At 44.9% G+C, this 21,596-nt stretch overlaps 1 protein-coding gene across 1 annotated transcript in view; it reads right to left on the bottom strand.

Annotated features, from left to right (window-relative positions):
* LOC126183900 (acetyl-CoA acetyltransferase, cytosolic-like) overlaps window positions 1-20,024 on the bottom strand; it is a 65,069-nt gene extending 45,045 nt beyond the window's left edge. Inside the window, exon 1 of the mRNA XM_049926238.1 lies at window positions 19,869-20,024. Coding sequence (XP_049782195.1) covers window positions 19,869-19,911 — 43 coding nt within the window. The 5' untranslated portion in view covers window positions 19,912-20,024. The remainder of the gene's footprint in view (window positions 1-19,868) is intronic.
* Window positions 20,025-21,596: the final 1,572 nt, after the last annotated feature.

Genomic DNA, 21,596 nt, shown 5'->3' with positions numbered 1-21,596 from the left:
ATGAACATCAACAAAAACAAAACGAGGATAATGGAATGTTGTCGAATTAAGTCGGGTGATGTTGAGGGTATTAGATTAGGAAATGAGACACTTAAAGTAGTAAAGGAATTTTGCTATTTGGGGAGTAAAATAACCGATGATGGTCGAAGTAGAGAGGATATAAAATGTAGACTGGCAATGGCAAGGAAAGCGTTTCTGAAGAAGAGAAATTTGTTAACATCGAGTATAGATTTAAGTGTCAGGAAGTCATTTCTGAAAGTATTTGTATGGAGTGTAGCCATGTATGGAAGTGAAACATGGACGGTAAATAGTTTGGACAAGAAGAGAATAGAAGCTTTCGAAATGTGGTGCTACAGAAGAATGCTGAAGATTAGATGGGTAGATCACATAACTAATGAGGAAGTATTGAATAGGATTGGGGAGAAGAGAAGTTTGTGGCACAACTTGACCAGAAGAAGAGATCGGTTGGTAGGACATGTTCTGAGGCATCAAGGGATCACCAATTTAGTATTGGAGGGCAGCGTGGAGGGTAAAAATCGTAGGGGGAGACCAAGAGATGAATACACTAAGCAGATTCAGAAGGATGTAGGCTGCAGTAGGTACTGGGAGATGAAGAAGCTTGCACAGGATAGAGTAGCATGGAGAGCTGTATCAAACCAGTCTCAGGACTGATGACCACAACAACAACAACCACCCTCTGCAGCGCTCAACAGTCCCTGTCTGCCATTACATAAGGTCTGGCTGGTCCTCATTTAGCTATGATTGTTCCTCCGCGTTTCCGCTTCACAATCATAGTGCCTAGATACTTCTAATCAGACAGTGTACTTGTCGCGCACTGATGGGATTACTGATAATATGGGTATACTGGGCACCATTAAGTCGACCATCTATCGCACAAAGGGACCGATGACCTCACTGTTTGGTGCGCTCCCCCAAATCAACCAACCACCTGTCGCACAAAGCATTCTAAGCTTATAGGAGCTTAGTCAACTGCCACAAACATAAAGGCACAGAGAGATGACTCATGGACATATTTAGGATCGAAATTAAAACCTTGTGACTTATGCATTTGTACTGTACCATCATTCACTGAGGAAATACTAATTCACTGGAAAATATGACGTTCTGCCAGTCACTAGCAATATTGTCTGTCATAAACGGTAATAGGTATAGTTGACAGCCATCATGGTATCTCTCTATGATGACTGCAGGCTTGCCTTGTAGTCTGGCCTTCTAAAACCGACGCCGAACCATGCCCACTGCAATGGGGAACGTAGTATGCTTCAACTAAACAAGTTCCTCGTAATACTGAGAAGGCCCAAGGGTTTCACACCGGCCGCCGTGTGACCCCCTGCCTCATAGCGTCATGTGGATGCAGTATGGAGGGGGATACTTCTGGCCGTGTTGCAGACTTTCCAGACCGTGGGCCGCCACTACTTGGTCAAGTAGCTCCTTAGTTGGTATCATGAGGCTAAGTGCACCCTGTACCATGAAGGAAAATTCCTTGGCAGTACTGGGAATCGAACTCGAGTCCTCCATATTGCACCTATCTATGCTGAATACTCAGCAGCGGAAGTGGACGTGTTTCAACTGCACCACATTCAAAAATGATTTTTCTATGATGTGTTGACAAGTTCGTTATCTTGCACTGCAGTTGTTACACGATAAAATACAGCTCCTATACGGCTACAGGTTTCACCAGTATCACAGCATTGTGTTATCGACTGTCGCACAGTCCGCTCAGGAACTCCAGATTGTATCCCAGCCTCTAAAACGGTAGAATTAAAAAAAAAAAAAGAAAAGAAAAGGTTCAAATAGCTCTAAGCACTATGGGACTTAACATTTGAAGTCATCAGTCCCATAGTTCAAATGGTTCAAATGGCTCTCAGCACTATGCGACTTAACTTCTGAGGTCATCAGTCGCCTAGAACTTAGAACTAATTAAACCTAACTAACCTAAGGACATCACACACATCCATGCCCGAGGCAGGATTCGAACCTGCGACCGTAGCGGTCACGCGGTTCCAGACTGAAGCGCCTTTAACCGCACGGCCACACCGGCCGGCTCAGTCCCATAGACTTAGAACTACTTAAACCTAACTAACCTAAGGACATCACACACATCCATGCCCGAGCCCGGATCCGAACCTGCTACCGTAGCAGCAGCACGGTTCGGAACTGGAGCGCCTAGAAGCGCTCGGCCACAGCGGCCGGCTCCGTAAAATTCCCTTCTTTCCTTCTTTCATGAGAGCAGTGACGTGGTAACGAATAAACAGTCGACGATGGTGCATGGTTCAAGAATAGTGTGGCTAGACTCAAAGTGGAGTGGTTCAGGAATCTGACCCTAAACGTGTACTGTTATTGGCTACTATAGATTGAATAGCGCACCTGCACATATAGCTTGTCTTGTTAGACTGGGCCGGCCGGAGTGGCCGAGCGGTTCTAGGCGCTACAGTCTGGAACCGCGCGACCGCTACGGTCGCAGGTTCGAATCTTGCCTCGGGCGTGGATGTGTGTGATGTCCTTAGCTTAGTTAGGTTTAAGTAGTTCTTAGTTCTAGGGGACTGATGACCACAGCAGTTAAGTCCCATAGTGCTCAGAGCCATTTGAACCATTTGTCAGACTGGTAGTCTACACAGCAAGGCACTGAGATTTTGCGAGATGAAGTCCAATGCGACAGACTATTTTAAAAGATACTAACTCCACGATGACTTTTCTTCTGCAGGTAAGATGATCTTACAAGGAAATTAAGTAGCTTATTCTCTCTGAACGTGTCCATGAGGAACCCGTCGTGGAATCAGAACGTAAGAGTGCAATGCACAACTTTCTAAGTCAGATAATGGACAGTTATTTCAACTGCAATGTTTTCCTGTGGCATTTTGTTACATTTAATTTTTGTTATTATTATGATTCAGCTGCATGGAATTATCAAGAAGAGTTGTTAGGCCAGCAACAATTATTCTTCACTGACGGAAACAAATCACAACACCGAAAAATAATTTATGTAGAGTACGAAATTTTGGGAATATATTTGTACAGGTAACATATCTAAGTGATTATCATTGCAACAATAAAAATGGTTCAAATGGCTCTGAGCACAATGGGACTTAACTTCTGAGGTCATCAGTCCCCTCGAACTTAGAACTACACTACTGGCCGTTAAAATTGCTACACGAAGATGACGTGCTACAGACGCGAAATTTAACCGACAGGAAGAAGATGCTGTGATATGCAAATGATTAACTTTTCAGAGCATTCACACAAGGTTGGCGCCGGTGGCGGCACCTACAATGTGCTGACATGAGTAAAGTTTTCAACCGATTTCTCATACACAAATAGCAGTTGACCGGCGTTGCCTGGTGAAACGTTGTTATGATGCCTCGTGTAAGGAGGAGAAATGCGTACCATCACGTTTCCGACTTTGATAAAGGTCGGATTGTAGCCTATCGCGATTGCGGTTTATCTTATCGCGACATTGCTGCTCGCGTTGGTCGAGATACAATGACTGTTAGCAGAATATGGAATCGGTGGGTTCCGGAGGATAATACGGAACGCCATGCTGGATCCCAACGGCCTCGTATCACCAGCAATCGAGATGACAGGCATCTTATCCGCATGGCTGTAACAGATCGTGCAGCCACGGCTCGATCCCTGAGTAAACACATGGGGACGTTTGCAAGACAACAACCATCTGCACGAACAGTTCGACGATATTTGCAGCAGCATGGGCTATCAGCTCGGAGACCATGGCTGTGGTTACCCTTGACGCTTCATCACAGACAGTAGCGCCTGCGATGGTGTACTCAACGACTAACCTGGGTGCACGAATGGCAAAACGTCATTTTTTCGGAGGTATCCAGGGTCTGTTTACAGCATCATGATGGTCGCATCCGTGTTTGGCGACATCGCGGTGAACGCACATTGGAAGCGTGTATTCGTCATCGCCATACTGGCGTATCACCCTGCGTGATGGTATGGGGTGCCACCTCTTGTTCGCATTGACGGCACTTTGAACAGTGGATGTGTTACGACCCGTGGCTCTATCCTTCATTAGATCCCTGCGAAACCCTACATTTGAGCAGGATAATGCACGGCGGCATGTTGCAGGTCCTGTACGGGCCTTTCTGGATACAGAAAATGTTCGACTGCTACCCTGGCCAGCATATTCTCCAGATCTCTCACCAATTGAAAACGTCTGGTCAATGGTGGCCGAGCAACTGGCTCATGGCGAAACGCGTGTGGGTGCATAAATAAAAATAAAAATTTGGTTGTGCAGCATGCAAAACGCATTTTCTTTGAAACAACTGCAATTTAAATGTTCTGTTTATTTGCTACGTGCTGTAACTATAGAGGATAACAACGCATTTCATTTGCAGAAAAGTAGTTGTATCTTCTTGGGATATATCTAGAGTGTTACAGGAACTATGTGTGCAACGATATTGACACGCACACGATGATGCGGCGGAACTGTCGAGTGCTGCGGCAGACAACGGCCATATGGCCAGGTTTGTTGCAGCGGTAACATAAGGTGTTGCCCCGAGGGCAGTCACTATTGTTAAAACACTATAGACGCGACAGATACTGATGTTAACGTCGAGATGCAAGGGCTTGTATTGTTTTCAGATGATGCTGAAATGCAATAACCGTTAGATTTACGATACGGCGAAGATTTTTCCGATTCCGATAATGTCGGTTGATCATGGGACGTAGGGCTGTGAATTCCATGTCATGACGCTGACGAAGTCGTCATTCTATCATTCGAAATGTCTTTATGCGCGGCAGGGGATAGGTCAGACACAGGGGTTGAACAAAAATATGGATACACGTCGAGAAATGCATGCCTTGAACGCAAATGCAGTTGCTCTGTTGTTCTTGGCCACGAACGGCACCTGTACAGTGTCCTCAAATACATTGCAAGCATCAACCGTGGTCAGAACAGTTAAAAAAAATGCGTGTGAAATGTTATGGGACTTAACTGCTAAGGTCATCAGTCCCTAAGCTTACACACTACTTAACCTAAATTATCCTAAGGACAAACACATACACCCATGCCCGAGGGAGGACTCGAACCTCCGCCGGGACCAGCCGCACAGTCCATGACTACAGCGCCTAAGACCGCTCGGCTAATCCCGCGCGGCCGGTCAGAACAGTGTTCTGTGTAGTTGTGTGTGCATTATATCAGAGCAAAGACAATTCGAAAGTGGGCAAGTTGTCGGTGCACGTAAGGTGGATGCTTCCGTAACCAAGGAAGCACAAGTGTTTGGTGTTTCAAGAGGCACCGTATCAAAGATTTATACTGCGGAAAACATCATCTACGAAGTCGCAATGCGGACGAGAGCGAGCGTTGAGTGATGGTCACGAAAAATAAGAGGAAAAACCTGCAAAAGTCACTGCAAAACTGAATGTCACACTAGCGAACCGTGTCAGCACCAAAACAACGGGTAGGGTGCTGCAGGGAACTGCATGGCGAGCTGGAATCCAAAACCACTCATCAGTGATGCAAATGCACGTAACAGGAAAACGTGGTGCCGAAGGCGCAAAACCTGCACTATAGAGCAATAAAAAAAAAGCATTTGGTCGGATGAGTCTTGTTTCACAGCACTTCCAAATTATGGCCGAATCTGTATCCCAAGAGTGAAACATGGCGGGGTGTGTCGTGGAGGCAATACGAATTTCAGCTTTTCACCGAAGGTGACCCTGCATTCAGCTGCACCACGAACATTTGTTATGTCTCATGCAAAGGCATACACTGGATCGCATAGAATAATTAATGCAAAATTTAGCCTTCTCATTGGCCAAGCGCTCTGAGATCAACCAGGAAAGTCTTTAATTTCCTTATTTGACGGAAAATACAAATTAATTTTGTATTTGCTTTAATGTATATATCATTCGTTTTTCCTCCGTGTGATCTCTTCCCAACTCTTCAAATTTAATTGTTTGTGGTTTACCTTAAGAGGTATGCCACCGTGTAGTAATTAAAAATTGCTGATGTGACGTTAGGGCCACAGCATAATGAGTGCCCACACCACTTTAGTAGAATTTCTTTCTAAATTGCAAACGTATACAGAAAAAACTACTTCGTAATTTCATCTACTTACGCACACTGCTGCCTCGCACAATGGACTCGCATTCGGGAGGATGACGGTTCTATCCCGTGTCCGGCCATCCTGATTTAGGTTTTCCGTGATTTCCCTAAATCGCTCCAGGCAAATGCTGGGATGGTTCCTTCGAAAGGGCAGGGCCGACTCCCTTTCCTAATCCGATGAGACCGATGACTTCGCTGTCTGGTCTCCTCCCCCAAAACAACCCAACCCCATGCTGCCTCTTTAGCCGTCCGTAACTGGGAAAGTGTTGCCCGTGTATGATTTTGAGTACGAACTGAGTTCCCGATTATGTCCCGTGAATGTTCGATCGGATTCATGGAGAACCTTTCAAAATACGGTACCTCGTAAATGACTCTCACTAGAACCCTGCAAAAAACACCACTAACATCCTAATTTACTCTACTTTTTGTCTATTAATGTCAACAGACATTGGTCCATTTAAAAAAGTGTGTGTTTGAACAAAAAACACACTTTCTAAGTATTATTACAATCTGTTTATTGGCTAACAATACGAGCCCCTGACTACCAATTCATTCTGTGAAAATCGCACATCAATAGCACTTTCCATAACCGCAAAATCTGTGGTGCAAGTTTTAGGTAAGTCACCTTGTATAGTATCAGACTCAGTGCTCCCACTAGAAGAAAATGGTTCAAATGGCTCTGAGCACTATGGGACTTAACATCTGAGGTCATCAATCCCGTAGAACTGCTTAAACCTAACTAACCTAAGGACACCATACACATCCATGCCCGAGGCAGGATTTGAACCTGCGACCGTAGCAGTCGCGCGGTTCCGGACTGCAGCGCCTAGAACTCTCACTAGAAGAGATGATTTTTAGTGTTGGATCGTGAATCTGGGACGTTTCTGAATATTATTATTTTCCTAATAGAAAAAAATCGATCTACACATAAGTATTGAGTTATAATAGCTGTCCTTTAATAAAGTAGAAATTTTTAAATCAATTGTCTCTAATTGAAATTCCAAAGGTTAAGCGTTTGATGCAACTGATACTAGAATGCTATTTAACTTCATTTCATTTTCCATGCTACGCATGAAAGCTTGAAACCTAGTCTCGAATTTTGCACTATGTCTTCTACATCTACATGTAGGCTACATGGATACACTGCGAATCAAGTTCACGGCAGAGGGTTCATCGAACCACCTTCACAGTAATTCTCTATTATTCCACTCTCGAACAGCGCCAGAAAAAAAACGATCATCTATATCTTTACGTGCGATCTCTGATTTCCTTATTTTATTTATTATGATGATCGTTTCTTCCTATGTACGTCAGCGTCAAAAAATATTTTCGCGTTCGGGTCAGAAAGTTGGTGATTTTTGTTTTAATGATGTTCACCCAAAGTTCTGTATCATGTGCGTGACACTTCCTCCCTTTTTTCTCGATAATATAAAACGTGCTGCCCTTCCTTGAACTTTCTCGATGTACTGCGTTAATCCGATCTGGTAAGGATCCCACACCGCACAGCATTACTCCAAAAGAGGACGGACAAACATAGTGTGTGCATTTTCTAAATGTTCTGCCAATAAAGCACAGCTTTTGGTTCACCTCCTGCACAACATTTTCTATGTGTTCTTTCCAATTTAAGCTGTTCGTAATTGTAATTCCTAGATATTTAGCTGAATTTACGGCCTTTAAATTTGATTGATTTATTGTGTAACCGATGCTTAACTGATTCCTTTCAGCACTCATGTGGATGACCTCACACTTTTCATTATTTAGGATCATTGCCAATTTTCGCACCATACACATATCTTGTCTAATTCATTTTGCAGTTTGTTTCGATTTTCTGATGACTTTACTAGGCGGTAAACGACAGCGTCATCTGCAAACAAGCTAACACTGCTACTCAGATTATCTTCTAAATCGTTTATGTAGATAAAGAACAGCAGAGGGCCTATAACAATACCTTGGGGAACGCCAGAAACCACTTCTGTTTTACTCGATGAGTTTTCGTCACTAACTATGGGCTGTGACCTCTCTGACAGGAAATCACGTATCCAGTCGCATAACTGAGATGATATTCATACGCACGCAATATTGATACAAGCCGCTACTGAGGTACGGTGTCGAAAGCCTTCTGGAAATCTAGAAATACGGAATCAATTGGGAATCCCCTGTCGATAGCACTCAACACTTCGTGTGAGTAAAGAGCTAGTTGCGTTTCACAAGAACGATGTTTTCTTAATCCCTGTTGACTGTGTAACAAGAGATCGTACTATGCGAGGTGCTTAATGATATTTGAACACAATATATGTTACAAAATCCCGCTGCATATCGACGTTAATGACATAGGCCTATAATTTAGCTAATTACTCCTACCGCCTTTCTTCAATATTGGTGTGACCCGTGCAAATTTCCATTCTTTGGGTATGGATATTTCGTCGAGCGAGTGATTTTATATGATTGTTAAGTATGGAGTTATTGCAGCAGCATACTCTGAAATAAACCTAATTAGTATACAGTCCGGACCGGAAGATGTGCATTTATTAAGTGATTTAAGATGCTATTCCGAGGATATCTATTTCTAAGTTACTCATGTTGGCCGCTGTTATTGATTCGAATTTTGGAATATTTACTTCATCTTCTTTGATTAAGGAATGTCGGGAGGCTGTGTTTAGTAACTCTGCTGTGTGAGCATTGTCATCGATAGCATTTCCATTGCTATCGCCCAGAGAAGGCATTGATTGTGTCTTGCCGCTAGCATACTTCACATACGACCAGAATCTCCTTGGAAGTTCTGCCATGTTTCGAGACAAGGTTTCGTTGTGGACACTACTATAAGTATCTCGCATTGAAGTCCGCGCTAAATTTCGAGCTTCTGTAAGAGATCCCCAATCTCGAGGATTTTGTGTTCGTTTAAATTTCGCGTGCTTTTTTCGTTGATTCTGCAACTGTTTGTTGACATGTTTTGTGTGCCATGGGGGATCAGATCCGTTGTTTGTGAATTTATTTGGTATAAACCTGTCAATTGCTTTCGATACTATTTCTTTGAATTCAAGCCACATCTGATCCATAATTACTTTGTTAGTTTGGAAGGAGTGGAGATTGTCTCTCAGAAAGGCATCAAGCGAATTTTTCCCTCCTTTTTGAATATACACTCCTGGAAATGGAAAAAAGAACACATTGACACCGGTGTGTCATACCCACCATACTTGCTCCGGACACTGCGAGAGGGCTGTACAAGCAATGATCACACGCACGGCACAGCGGACACACCAAGAACCGCGGTGTTGGCCGTCGAATGGCGCTAGCTGCGCAGCATTTGTGCACCGCCGCCGTCAGTGTCAGCCAGTTTGCCGTGGCATACGGAGCTCCATCGCAGTCTTTAACACTGGTAGCATGCCGCGACAGCGTGGACGTGAACCGTATGTGCAGTTGACGGACTTTGAGCGAGGGCGTATAGTGGGCATGCGGGAGGCCGGGCGGACGTACCGCCGAATTGCTCAACACGTGGGGCGTCAGGTCTCCACAGTACACCGATGTTGTCGCCAGTGGTCGGCGGAAGGTGCACGTGCCCGTCGACCGGACCGCAGCGACGCACGGATGCACGACAAGACCGTAGGATCCTACGCAGTGCCGTAGGGGACCGCACCGCCACTTCCCAGCAAATTAGGGACACTGTTGCTCCTGGGGTATCGGCGAGGACCATTCGCAACCGTCTCCATGAAGCTGGGCTACGGTCCCGCACACCGTTAGGCCGTCTTCCGCTCACGCCCCAACATCGTGCAGCCCGCCTCCAGTGGTGTCGCGACAGGCATGAATGGAGGGACGAATGGAGACGTGTCGTCTTCAGTGATGAGAGTCGCTTCTGCCTTGGTGCCAATGATGGTCGTATGCGTGTTTGGCGCCGTGCAGGTGAGCGCCACAATCAGGACTGCATACGACCGAGGCACACAGGGCCAACACCCGGCATCATGGTGTGGGGAGCGATCTCCTACACTGGCCGTACACCACTGGTGATCGTCGAGGGGACACTGAATAGTGCACGGTACATCCAAACCGTCATCGAACCCATCGTTCTACCATTCCTAGACCGGCAAGGGAACTTGCTGTTCCAACAGGACAATGCACGTCCGCATGTATCCCGTGCCACCCAACGTGCTCTAGAAGGTGTAAGTCAACTACCCTGGCCAGCAAGATCTCCGGATCTGTCCCCCATTGAGCATGTTTGGGACTGGATGAAGCGTCGTCTCACGCGGTCTGCACGTCCAGCACGAACGCTGGTCCAACTGAGGCGCCAGGTGGAAATGGCATGGCAAGCCGTTCCACAGGACTACATCCAGCATCTCTACGATCGTCTCCATGGGAGAATAGCAGCCTGCATTGCTGCGAAAGGTGGATATACACTGTACTAGTGTCGACATTGTGCATGCTCTGTTGCCTGTGTCTATGTGCCTGTGGTTCTGTCAATGTGATCATGTGATGTATCTGACCCCAGGAATGTGTCAATAAAGTTTCCCCTTCCTGGGACAATGAATTCACGGTGTTCTTATTTCAAATTCCAGGAGTGTATTTCGTTTATTTTTAGAGGATTTGGTAGTTGCGGTACTCAGTCTTGCTACGACAACCCTATGTTCACCAACCCATGTATCCGTTTTGATGTTCGTTATTGCCGGCCGCGGTGGTCGTGCGGTTCTGGCGCTGCAGTCCGGAACCGCGGGAGTGCTACGGTCGCAGGTTCGACTCCTGCCTCGGGCATGGGTGTGTGTGATATCCTTAGGTTAGTTAGGTTTAAGTAGTTCTAAGTTCTAGGGGACTTATGACCTAAGATGTTGAGTCCCATAGTGCTCAGAGCCATTTGAACCATTTTTTTGATGTTCGTTATTAGCTCGGGATAATTTGTTGCTAAGAGGTCAAGTGTGTTTTCACAACCGTTTTCAAGTGGGCTCATTAACTAATTGCTCGAAATAATTTTCAGACAATGCGTTTAACACAATTTCGGATAATTTTTTATGCGTACCCCCGGATATAAACATGTAGTTTCGCCAACATATCGAGGGTAAATTGAAGTCACCACCGACTACAATTGTATGAGTAGGGTATGTGTTTGAAATTGGACTCAAGTTTTCTTTGAACCGTTAGGAGATCGGTAAAAGGATCCAATTACTATTATATTCCGGTTGCCAAGAATGACCTCTACCCACACTAACTCACAGGAACTATATACTTCAATTTTGCTACAAGATAAACTACTTCTAATAGCAGCCGGCCAGTGTGGCCGAGCGGTTCTAGGCGCTTCAGTCTGGAACCGCGCGACCGCTACGTCGCAGGTTCGAATCCTGCCTCGGGCATGGATGTGTGTGCTGTCCTTATGTTAGTTAGGTTTAAGTAGTTCTAAGTTCTAGGGGACTGACGACCTCAGATGTTAAGTCCCATAGTGCTCAGAGCCATTTGAACCATTTTTGAACTTGTAATAGCAACAAAGACGCCACCGAAAACTGAATTTAGCCTATCCTTTCTGAACACCGTTAGGTCTTTCGCAAAACTTTCGGCTGAACTCATTTCCGGCTTTGGCCAGCTTTCTGTGTCTATAACGCTTTGAGCATCAGTACTTTCTATTAGTGCTTGGAGCTCTGGTACTTTCCCAACATAGCTACGACAGTATACAACTGTTACACCGATGGTTGCTAGATCTACGTTCTTCCTGTGTTCGACCTGCACCCTTTGAGACTAAAACCCTTTTTGTGACCGTGCGGGGTAGCCATGCGGTCTGAGACGCCTTTTCACGGCCCGTGCGGCTGCCCCCGTCGGAAGTTCGAGTCCTCCCTCGGGCACGGGTGTGTGTGTTGTCCATAGCGTAAGTTAGATTAAGTGGCGTGTAGGCTCAGGACCGATGACCTCAGCAGTTTGGTCCCATAAGACCTTACCACAAATTTCCAGTTTTCCCTTTTTGTGTTCCCTCGAGACCCTCTAACCTAAAAAACTGCCCAATCCACGCCACACAGCCCCCACTACTCGAGTAGCCGCCTTTTGCGTCTCATGGACTACTGACCTCTTTAGCGGGACCCGAAACCCGACCACTCTATGGCTCAAGTCGAGGAATCTGCAGTCTACGCGGTGTCAGAACCGACTGATTCTCTGATTCAGACTCTCCACTCGGCGCTGCACCAGAGGTCCGCAAACGGTCCTCTCGACTACACTGCAAATGGTGAGCACTGCTTTCATCTCGAAAGCAAGACTGGTAGCCTTTATCATTTCTGTTAGCCCCCTGAAACCAGAGAGAATCTCCACCGATCCAAAGCTACACACATCATAGGTACCAACGTGAGCTACCACCTGCAGTTCGCTGCACCCTGTGCTCTTCATGGCATCTGGAAGGACCCGTTCCACATCTGGAATGACTCCGTCCGGTATGCACATGTAGTGCGCACTGGCTTTCTTGACCCCTTAACAGCCCAAAGGTCCCAAAACACGCCTAACTTTGGAGCGCCCAACTACCAATGATCCCACTCTCTGTGACTGCCCAGACCTTGCAGGCTGAAAGATTTCCTCTGAAACAAGCCAAACAACAGCATCTGGTTGAGGGACAGGGATAGTGTCAGCCATAGACAGCACTTCGAACCTGTTGGTAAGACTGATCGGGGAGGCCTCTGGAAAGTCTTTCGCAACTTGCCACGCCCCTAGGCGTACTCGTGGGTCGCTGGTAAACAACGAAAGCTGTTCTAGTAACGGTCGTGATTTCGTCCTGAATATTATTGATTTCATGTTTCGATATTTCGGCTCTAAAAGATGTATCATTGACTCTCTGCTGGGTGAATCACATCAACATGATCAAGCAAAGAAGAATGGGCAGAGTGAATCCCACAAAAGGGAAACATACGAATTCGAATTTCAACTAAGGACACAATTGAAACTCATAGTTGTGTAAAACTGGACAATTATTCTGTAATTCAAGCGAGAATTATGTGTGTGTCTAACTTTGTACAACCTGATACGCGTATTTGGTTACGAGTGTATCTCGCATTATTCTGTAATTCAAGCGAGAATTATTTGCGTGTCTAACTTTGTACAACCTGATACGCGTATTTGGTTACTAGTGTATCTTGTATCATAAAGATTATCGTAGAAAAACAGCTCCTAAAATGTTTATAAACGTTAGCAACAGTTTCCAAGGGAAGTTCATAACTCATTAAGTTGGAAGAGTGACTTTACTTCTCTGACGTAAAGTAACAATCGTAAAGTAACAATCGGGAAGACTGGAGCTCTCCACCGTTTAGCCAAAGAACATCGAGGAAATTAAGTATCGTGTCAGTGAATTAACGTGTGAATTGCACAAACTAAAGCTTGATACAGAAGACACTCGTTCAACACAAATGGTGCGTAGGTATTTTGCCGCTCTCGCCGAACATCTCATCATGGTGCGTTCTGGAAATTCCGACCTGCGATTTCCTTCTGGGACTCGGGGATAAACTGAAGTTATGAAAAAAATGTTTTTGTCTGTTTAAAACCTGCAACCTTGCTCTTTCCTTCATTCATTTTCAAAGAGTTCGCTTTGTAACGTTTGTAACAAGCCGATGCCTATTAACCCGTTGTATCTGGATGTTGCAGCCTTCAGAAGAAAAAGGGGCACACTGCTACTTCTCTGACGCATAAAATTAATGTACACTGGTGTGTGAAACATGTTGTTGTTGTAGTTATTGTTGTTGTGGTCTTCAGTCCTGACCACGCAATAAAATTCGCCGACACGGAAGTTCCGGCTGTAGAGAAGCAGTTCAAATGGTTCAAATGGCTCTGAGCACTATGGGACTCAACTGCTGTCCCCTAGAACTTAGAACTACTTAAACCTAACTAACCTAAGGACATCACACACATCCATGCCCGAGGCAGGATTCGAACCTGCGACCGTAGCGGCCGTGCGGTTCCAGACTGTAGCGCCTTTAACCGCTCGGCCACTGCGGCCGGCCAGAGAAGCAGTGAAGCACTGTCACACGCGCTTGCTCAGAGAAGCTGTAGAAATACAAAAACACGCGAACAGTTTCAACAAGAAAGAGGAAAGCTTTAATGTAAACGGATTCCGACTTCCCGTACTGCAGCGAACGACCGTCGCAGGTAGCAAGAGGAGAACCGCACCGGAAATGACCGCAGAGAAGCCCTCAGACGTTGGCGCGCCAGGTACATAATTATAGTCTGCGGCCGCGAGCTCGGCTCCAGTTCACCATCGGCAATGGAGGGTGATGCTTTGACAATGCCAGCCACTCTTGCTGGCGAAACGTCAGTAAAATCATTAGATGAACGTCGGCCGAAGAACCCGAGACAGAAGCTAATAGGCAGTTTGTCAACACAGGTTTCGCCAGGTTTCAAAAGTTAACCGTTGTCGGCCTTGGCTAGCCGTTGAATGGGTGACCGTCTGGGTCTTTCGAGCGCCGTTGGCAACCGGGACGCACTCAGCCCTTGTGAAGCCAATTGAGGAGCTACTTGATTGAGAAGAAGCAGCTCCGGTCACGAGAACTGACAACGACCGGGAGAGCGGTGCGTTGACCACACGCCCGTCCATACCTGTGCCCGTCGCCTACTGGTTGAGAATGACAAGGGGGGATTTTTAGTTCTTTTTTAGACGATTAAATATAGTATTGACAAGATTTTTTCGATTCCGACGCTTTTAAATTTCGATAGAGTGTTTTCCACTAGATACATAAGCATGTTGTACCTCGGAACATGTTTTCGAGAGTAGAAAAATCTTAATTTTCTGGAGTAATTTTTGTAATTCCAGAGAAAGGCTGTAGTCCTTAAAGAGTAAAAGCCATCATTTAAAAATGAAATATGAAAATATATTAAACTTCCGTTACTGGGCTGACAAGAGGCGCAAGTCCGTGAAGTGTACCAATGTACAACAGTCTCCCTACCAACCATCCACTGCCAGTGACGTCATTCGGATGGGATATGAGGGGGAATGGGATCACCAGATTGCTTTCCAGACTGTTATCTGTTTTACGAACTTTGAAGCCGCTACTTCTCACTCAAGTAGCTTCTCAGAACCGGAGTCCTTCGTATAGCATTCAGACACGCTGACCACTTAACTACGGAGGCGGACTTATTATTGTATAACCGTACAACAAAATGCTCAGTGGCGAAGTGCTAGACTACAGACAAAGATCTCAGGTTCAATCACTGGTCAGTCCCATGATTTTCATTTGTCACTTATCACTTCCTCCATACCTCGTAATGTTTCTTTACGTGAAATACGTCGAGCTATCCCGTGGGTCGGAGTCAACGTTAAACTGTAGTCCCCATATAACCGGTTGGGTAAGTCTGTTCAAATATCAGAAGCCAACGACATAATTCCTTCAATAGGGCTGCAGCGCTGTGCCGAAGCGAAGCTGCCCTCTGGCAGAACTTCCAAAGCTGCCTCCCCCCTCCCCCGCAGCAAAAACTACATTTCTGCAGTTTTATATGCACACATATAGGAAATTCTGTAATTTGTAAGGTAAGGTAGGTTTAATAAGGAACCATTACTGAAAAATATGATTTAAAAGAACTATACATACAAAAAACATCGCACATAACAAAATATATGCATCATTGTAGTAAATAAATAACGAATTGTACAAACTTTCTGAAAGGATGAAAAGTAAAACAAATTCTCTGACTTATCGTTTGTGGCAGGTACTGCACATTGATATTATCGTGATGCACAATAAATAACAGATTTTATTTGCTCTAATTAAATTATTAACAGTGTATGAATCGTTAATAGGAAATAAAAGAAAAACGGTTTTAATTAAGTGTTGAGAACGCATTTCTTTACAAGAATTGTTGTCTTATTATAATTTTACGCTACATTTCTTTGCTTTGAGCGCAGCACACTCACTGGTAATATAATTGACAAATTTAGCATCTTCGTCGTATACTGTCGTAATGATGCTACACCTATGCTCAACCTTAAATAGCTTTTTGTATCATCTTTAACTAGCTTTATCGTAAATATACCCAATATACCAAAGCTGTTTTGATGTTTGGATAAACATCTGTGGCCCACACTTGGAAAAAGAGTTCAAAATGCCCAACTGGGAATCTGTGTCAGTCTTCTTCATCTGCTATTTCTACTGGTACTTGAAAGCAGCTATTTCGTTAACTAGCTCTGCTTTAGCGATATTTATGTTATATTTGGCACCAATATCTGCTGAATATTTTACAAAATAAGATACAGAGCTCTCGTTTAACGCTTTTCTGACAGGAAATTAAAGTGAGATGAAATAATGTTCTACATGTGATATCTGTTTCCCATTTCACGTATTATTCTACCAAACATTTTGAAGCAGTGTAGCTTAAACAGTTCCACTCCTGTGCTCTGTTGGCAGAAATCGGCAAAAATAGAAAGCCTTCAGTTAAACATCATATTATTTGCTTCAAGACCCGGTGGCCAACCTTTCAAAATCCATAATACTGTAGCGAAGTAGCAGCAAAGACGCCATTGTCGAACATGAGCTAGCTGTGTAGGCAGCAGCTGTATGAACCAAGCACACTCTAGGAATGGCAGTTATTTATGAAGTGGCTCAAGTGGTTCAAGTGGCTCTGAGCACTATGGGACTTAACTACTGAGGTCATCAGTCCCTTAAAACGTACAACTACTTAAACCTAACTAACCTAAGAACATCACACACATCCATGCCCGAGGCAGGATTAGAACCTGCGACCGTAGCGGCCGCGCCGTTCCAGACTGTAGCGCCTAGAACCGCTCGGCCACAGCGGCCGGCTATTTCTGAAACAACCGATTTTCGGTTACACCGGTTCTTTTTGTCTCCAGTTTAACTTGACTGTTAAAACCGTTAAAAATCATCGCATTTTGAAATAATCGATTTTCTGTTTTTTGATTGGTATTACTTCCAATAATAAACGTAGACTTCGAACAAAGATTGAAAAATTCTGATGGAGGAATACGAGATCACGATCAATATGGGGTTGAGGTTCGGCAGAAATCGGTCTCATTGTCTGCAAGACAGATTGTGAAGGCGAAGGAGGAGGGCCTGGGGACAGCGAGGGTGGAAGGTCACAAGTTGATGACTTCCCTGCATCGTCAGTTTTGGATGGTATTAATTTTTCACCCTGAAGAAACCACAAAATTAAGGGCTCAGTTATTAACCCGAATTTATAGCACGTCAATAAAATTGTAGGTATATCAGACAAATTTTCCAAGGAACATTGTGGATGTTTTCTCCTTACATGGTGTGGTAAGTTTGTTCTGTCTCCTCCCGTTTTTAATCTTTTAAATGAAATGGAGCATTGTACTTCATTGCTACCGTACTTGGTGAAATACTTCTAAACTAGGGATGGCACCACTTTGCAGTACAACCACAGCGAGAAACTACACTATAGACCAGCTGAGGGCAAGTCTCGCACACAGCACGCCCCGCGTAGCATCTAACAGGCAACCCTTCTTGCATCGGTGTACCGTAGGTCTCTAGAAGAGCGTAGCGTTCCAAAGGATTGGAAAAGGGCACAGGTCATCCCCGTTTTCAAGAAGGGACGTCGAACAGATGTGCAGAACTATCTCTAACGTCGATCAGTTGTAGAATTTTGGAACACGTATTACGTTCGTGTATAATGACTTTTCTGGAGACTAGAAATCTACTCTGTAGGAATCAACATGGGTTTCGAAAAAGACGATCGTGTGAAACCCAGCTCTCGCTATTCGTCCACGAGACTCAGAGGGTCATAGACACGGGTTCCCAGGTAGATGCCGTGTTTCTTGATTACCGCAAGGCTTTCGATACAGTTCCCCACAGTCGTTTAATGAACAATGAAAGAGCATGTGGACTATCAGACCAATTGTGTGATTGGATTGAAGAGTTCCTAGATAACAGAAAGCAGCATGTCGTTCTCAAAGGAGAGAAGTCTTCTGAAGTAAGAGTGATTTCAGGTGTGCCGCAGGGGAGTGTTGTAAGACCGTTGCTATTCACAATATTCATAAATGACCTTGTGGATAACATCGAAAGTTCACTGAGGCTTTTTGCGGATGATGCTGTATTATATCGAGAGGTTGTAACAATGTAAAATTGTACTGAAAGTCAGGAAGATCTGCAACGAATCGACGCATGGTGCAGGGAATGGCAATTGAATCTCAATGTAGACAAGTGTAATGTGCTGCGAATACATAGAAAGAAAGATCCTTTATCATTTAGCTACAATATAGCAGGTCAGCACCTGGAAGCAGCTAATTCCATAAATAATTTGGGAGTAGGCATTAGGAGTGATTTAAAATGGAATGACCAGAGCCGCCCGGTGTGGCCGAGCGGTTCTAGGCGCTTTAGTCTGGAACCGCGCGACCGCTACGGTCGCAGGTTCGAACTCTGCCTCGGGCATGGATGTGTGTGATGTCCTTAGGTTAGTTAGGTTTAAGTAGTTCTAAGTTCTAGGGGACTGCTGACCTCAGATGTTAAGTCCCATAGCGCTCAGAGCCATTTTGGAATGACCACATAAAATTAATCGTCGGTAAAGCAGATGCCAGACTGAGATTCATTGGAAGAATCCTAAGGAAATGCAATCCGAAAACAAAGGAAGTAGGTTACAGTACACTTGTTCGTCCACTGCTTGAATACTACTCACCAGTGTGGGATCCGTACCAGATAGGGTTGATAGAAGACATAGAGAAGATCCAACGGAGAGCAGCGCGCTTCGTTACAGGATCATTTAGTAATCGCGAAAGCGTTACGGAGATAAACTCCAGTGGAAGACTCTGCAGGAGGCACGCTCAGTAGCTCGGTACGGGCTTTTGTTGAAGTTTCGAGAACATACCTTCACCGAGGAGTCAAGCAGTGTATTACTCCCTCCTGCGTATATCTCGCGAAGAGACCATGAGGATAAAATCAGAGATTAGAGCCCACACAGAGGCATACCGACAATCTTTCTTTCCACGAACAATACGAGACTGGAACAGAAGAGAGAACCGATAGAGGTACTGAAGGTACCCTCCGCCACATACCGTCAGGTGGCTTGCGGAGTATGGATGTAGATGTAGATGTAGAAATGGCAACAGGTACGTTATTGTCTCTGCAATACTGTAGTCATCATAATGTCACGTATTTGTTGCTAGTTTCTAACTGTAGGCATTGTGCTGATAGCTTTTCCAATTTACGTTATCAATATTTCAAAGCAATGGAAATTTTAAGAATAAACATTACTCGCTTTTTTATATAATATTTTATCCAAGAACCGAATTTTACCTCTGCTGCTCTGGAAAAATGATAAGCGGCTTTTTACTCGGTTGCCGGCCGGAGTGGCCGAGCGGTTCTAGGCGTTACAGTCTGGAACCGCGAGACCGCTACGGTAGCAGGTTCGAATCCTGATTCGGGCATTGATGTGTGTGATGTCCTTATTTTAGTTAGGTTTAAGTAGTTCTAAGTTCTAGGGGATTGACGACCTCAGCAGTTAAGTCCCATAGTGCCCAGAGCCATTTGATTTTTGTTTTTTTTGTTTTTTACTCAGTTACTTTTAAAAAAGGAAAAGAAAAACTGTTATTACTGTGATCAAATACCGGTTATTCGGAACTAAAATACTGGTTTCGGTTTTAGCCGATCGGTTTTTCCCGTTCCTAGCGCAGTTTTAAGGCATAACTCAAGTTACGCATGTTCGGTAGTAGTCAGGTCTTTATGTGCTACTTGGACGAAATGATACTGTGAAAACAGCGTGCGTTTTCAAATAGGAATACGTGGGCGGGAGAACCCACGTGCCTACGAAAACAGTGTTCGTATAAACGTTGCCATTGTTAGCAAAATATCGCAAAAGCAGCGCCGCGTCGTATTACCTATTGGTGTTCTGACTGCAGAAACAATGACGACCTCCGCCATGGTGCGCTGTGTGGCTTGTTACAGCTGCGGCGTGCGGCGCGGACTGCAGGCTCCGCTGCAGATGCCGGCTCTTCTTTACGCGAGTCAAGGCCGCACAGCGAGGCGATAACAAACAGATCGCGATGACGTCAGGTCCCCACCCCCCGCAGACGGCGACCCTGTCACGTGCGAGCGAAGCCACTAGCGCCGACTGGCCCCACCCTTGTTTGCTGCCTCGTGAGTGGCAGTTCGCCGGCCACTTCACTTAACGCCGCCACGTGATACGCCCCGCCAGCTTTTCATCAGAGGACCGACCGTTGCGTCAGCCTCATCCCACCTCGAGACCTAGCCACGTGGAAAGCGGTATCTAACTGACAGGTCAAAGACCAATTCGCCTAACATCGTGTTAGGGACCGCCAGTTTTTCACCATTATTACGCCTGTTGCATCATTTCTGCCCCGCTAGTAGACACGTAGCCACAGGCGTTGTATTGACCGGTCTGAACCGATTCGTCCAGGGTCAAATGTCAGCAGCAGCACCCCGTGTTAAGGGAATCCACTTGCCCAACACCGAACTAAAATCGGTGAGTTAGCAAACTGTTAATCATTTTTTTGTTTTTAATTTTTGTGAAAACTCTCATTTAATCAAATAAACTTTTATTCCTTTAAACTGAAGCTCATGAAAGCAGGCATGTCGTCCTAGATGGGTATAATTAAAGTGCAGCCACTCACAGAGGTCCAGTGTGGGCTGTAGTTATCGCGTGGCAGTGAAACTTGGTAGATATTCTCACGCGTTTATTCGTAATCGATTTACTCTGGAAAAGAATTGGTTCCAATTTTGGGCACCAGGTGCAAAACTGGCGCTGTGAATGCTGTAAGACGTATAGAAATGGCTCTATATGTAATGGATTGGGAACGAGACGTGAGTAGAAAAAGTCAAACAAGTGGAAAAGACATAATGTTGATTTTATTATTAACCGCCACTAATTTGTTCAATATAAGCAATGGAGACGTCGACGATATGTACAGCGCCAGATTGGCACCTGGTGGCCAAAATTGGAACTATTTCTTTTTTAGCGTAAATCGGTTCAGCATTAACGCATTAGAATATCTACCAAGTTTTGCTACCATGCGATAATTACAGTCTACACTGGACCTCCGAGAGCAGCTGCACTCTCATTATAACCACCTGGTATAAAGCCAGACGGACTGCTTGTGACTAGGTCAATTAAAGATTGTTAAAGTTCCGAAAGTTTTCAGATTAATACCGCACTAAAGCCTACAAAAACAAAACAAAAAATGGTTCATATGGTGCATCACGACAGATGTGCGACTGAACTGGTGAATTCTCAACTGGCGGAAAGCACTAAATTAACTAGACGTCCCTACATCTGTACCCCACAGAGGGCCTTACAGTGTGTGGTGGGAGGTATTAACCGCCACTAATTTGTTCAGTATAAGCAATGGAGACGTCGACGATATGCTGTACAGCGCCAGATTGGCACCTGGTGGCCAAAATTGGAAATATTTTTTATTTTTTTAAATTTTTTTAGCGTAAATCGGTTCAGCATTAACGCATTAGAATATTACCAAGTTTTGCTACCATGCGATAATTACAGTCTACACTGGACCTCTGAGAGCAGCTGCACTCTCATTATAACCACCTGGTATAAAGCCAGACGGACTGCTTGTGACTAGGTCAATTAA

The sequence above is a fragment of the Schistocerca cancellata genome, chromosome 4 (genome assembly GCF_023864275.1).
Source record: "Schistocerca cancellata isolate TAMUIC-IGC-003103 chromosome 4, iqSchCanc2.1, whole genome shotgun sequence".
In the NCBI taxonomy this organism is placed as follows: Eukaryota; Metazoa; Arthropoda; class Insecta; order Orthoptera; family Acrididae; genus Schistocerca; species Schistocerca cancellata.
This window is presented reverse-complemented; position numbering and strand designations above follow the sequence as displayed.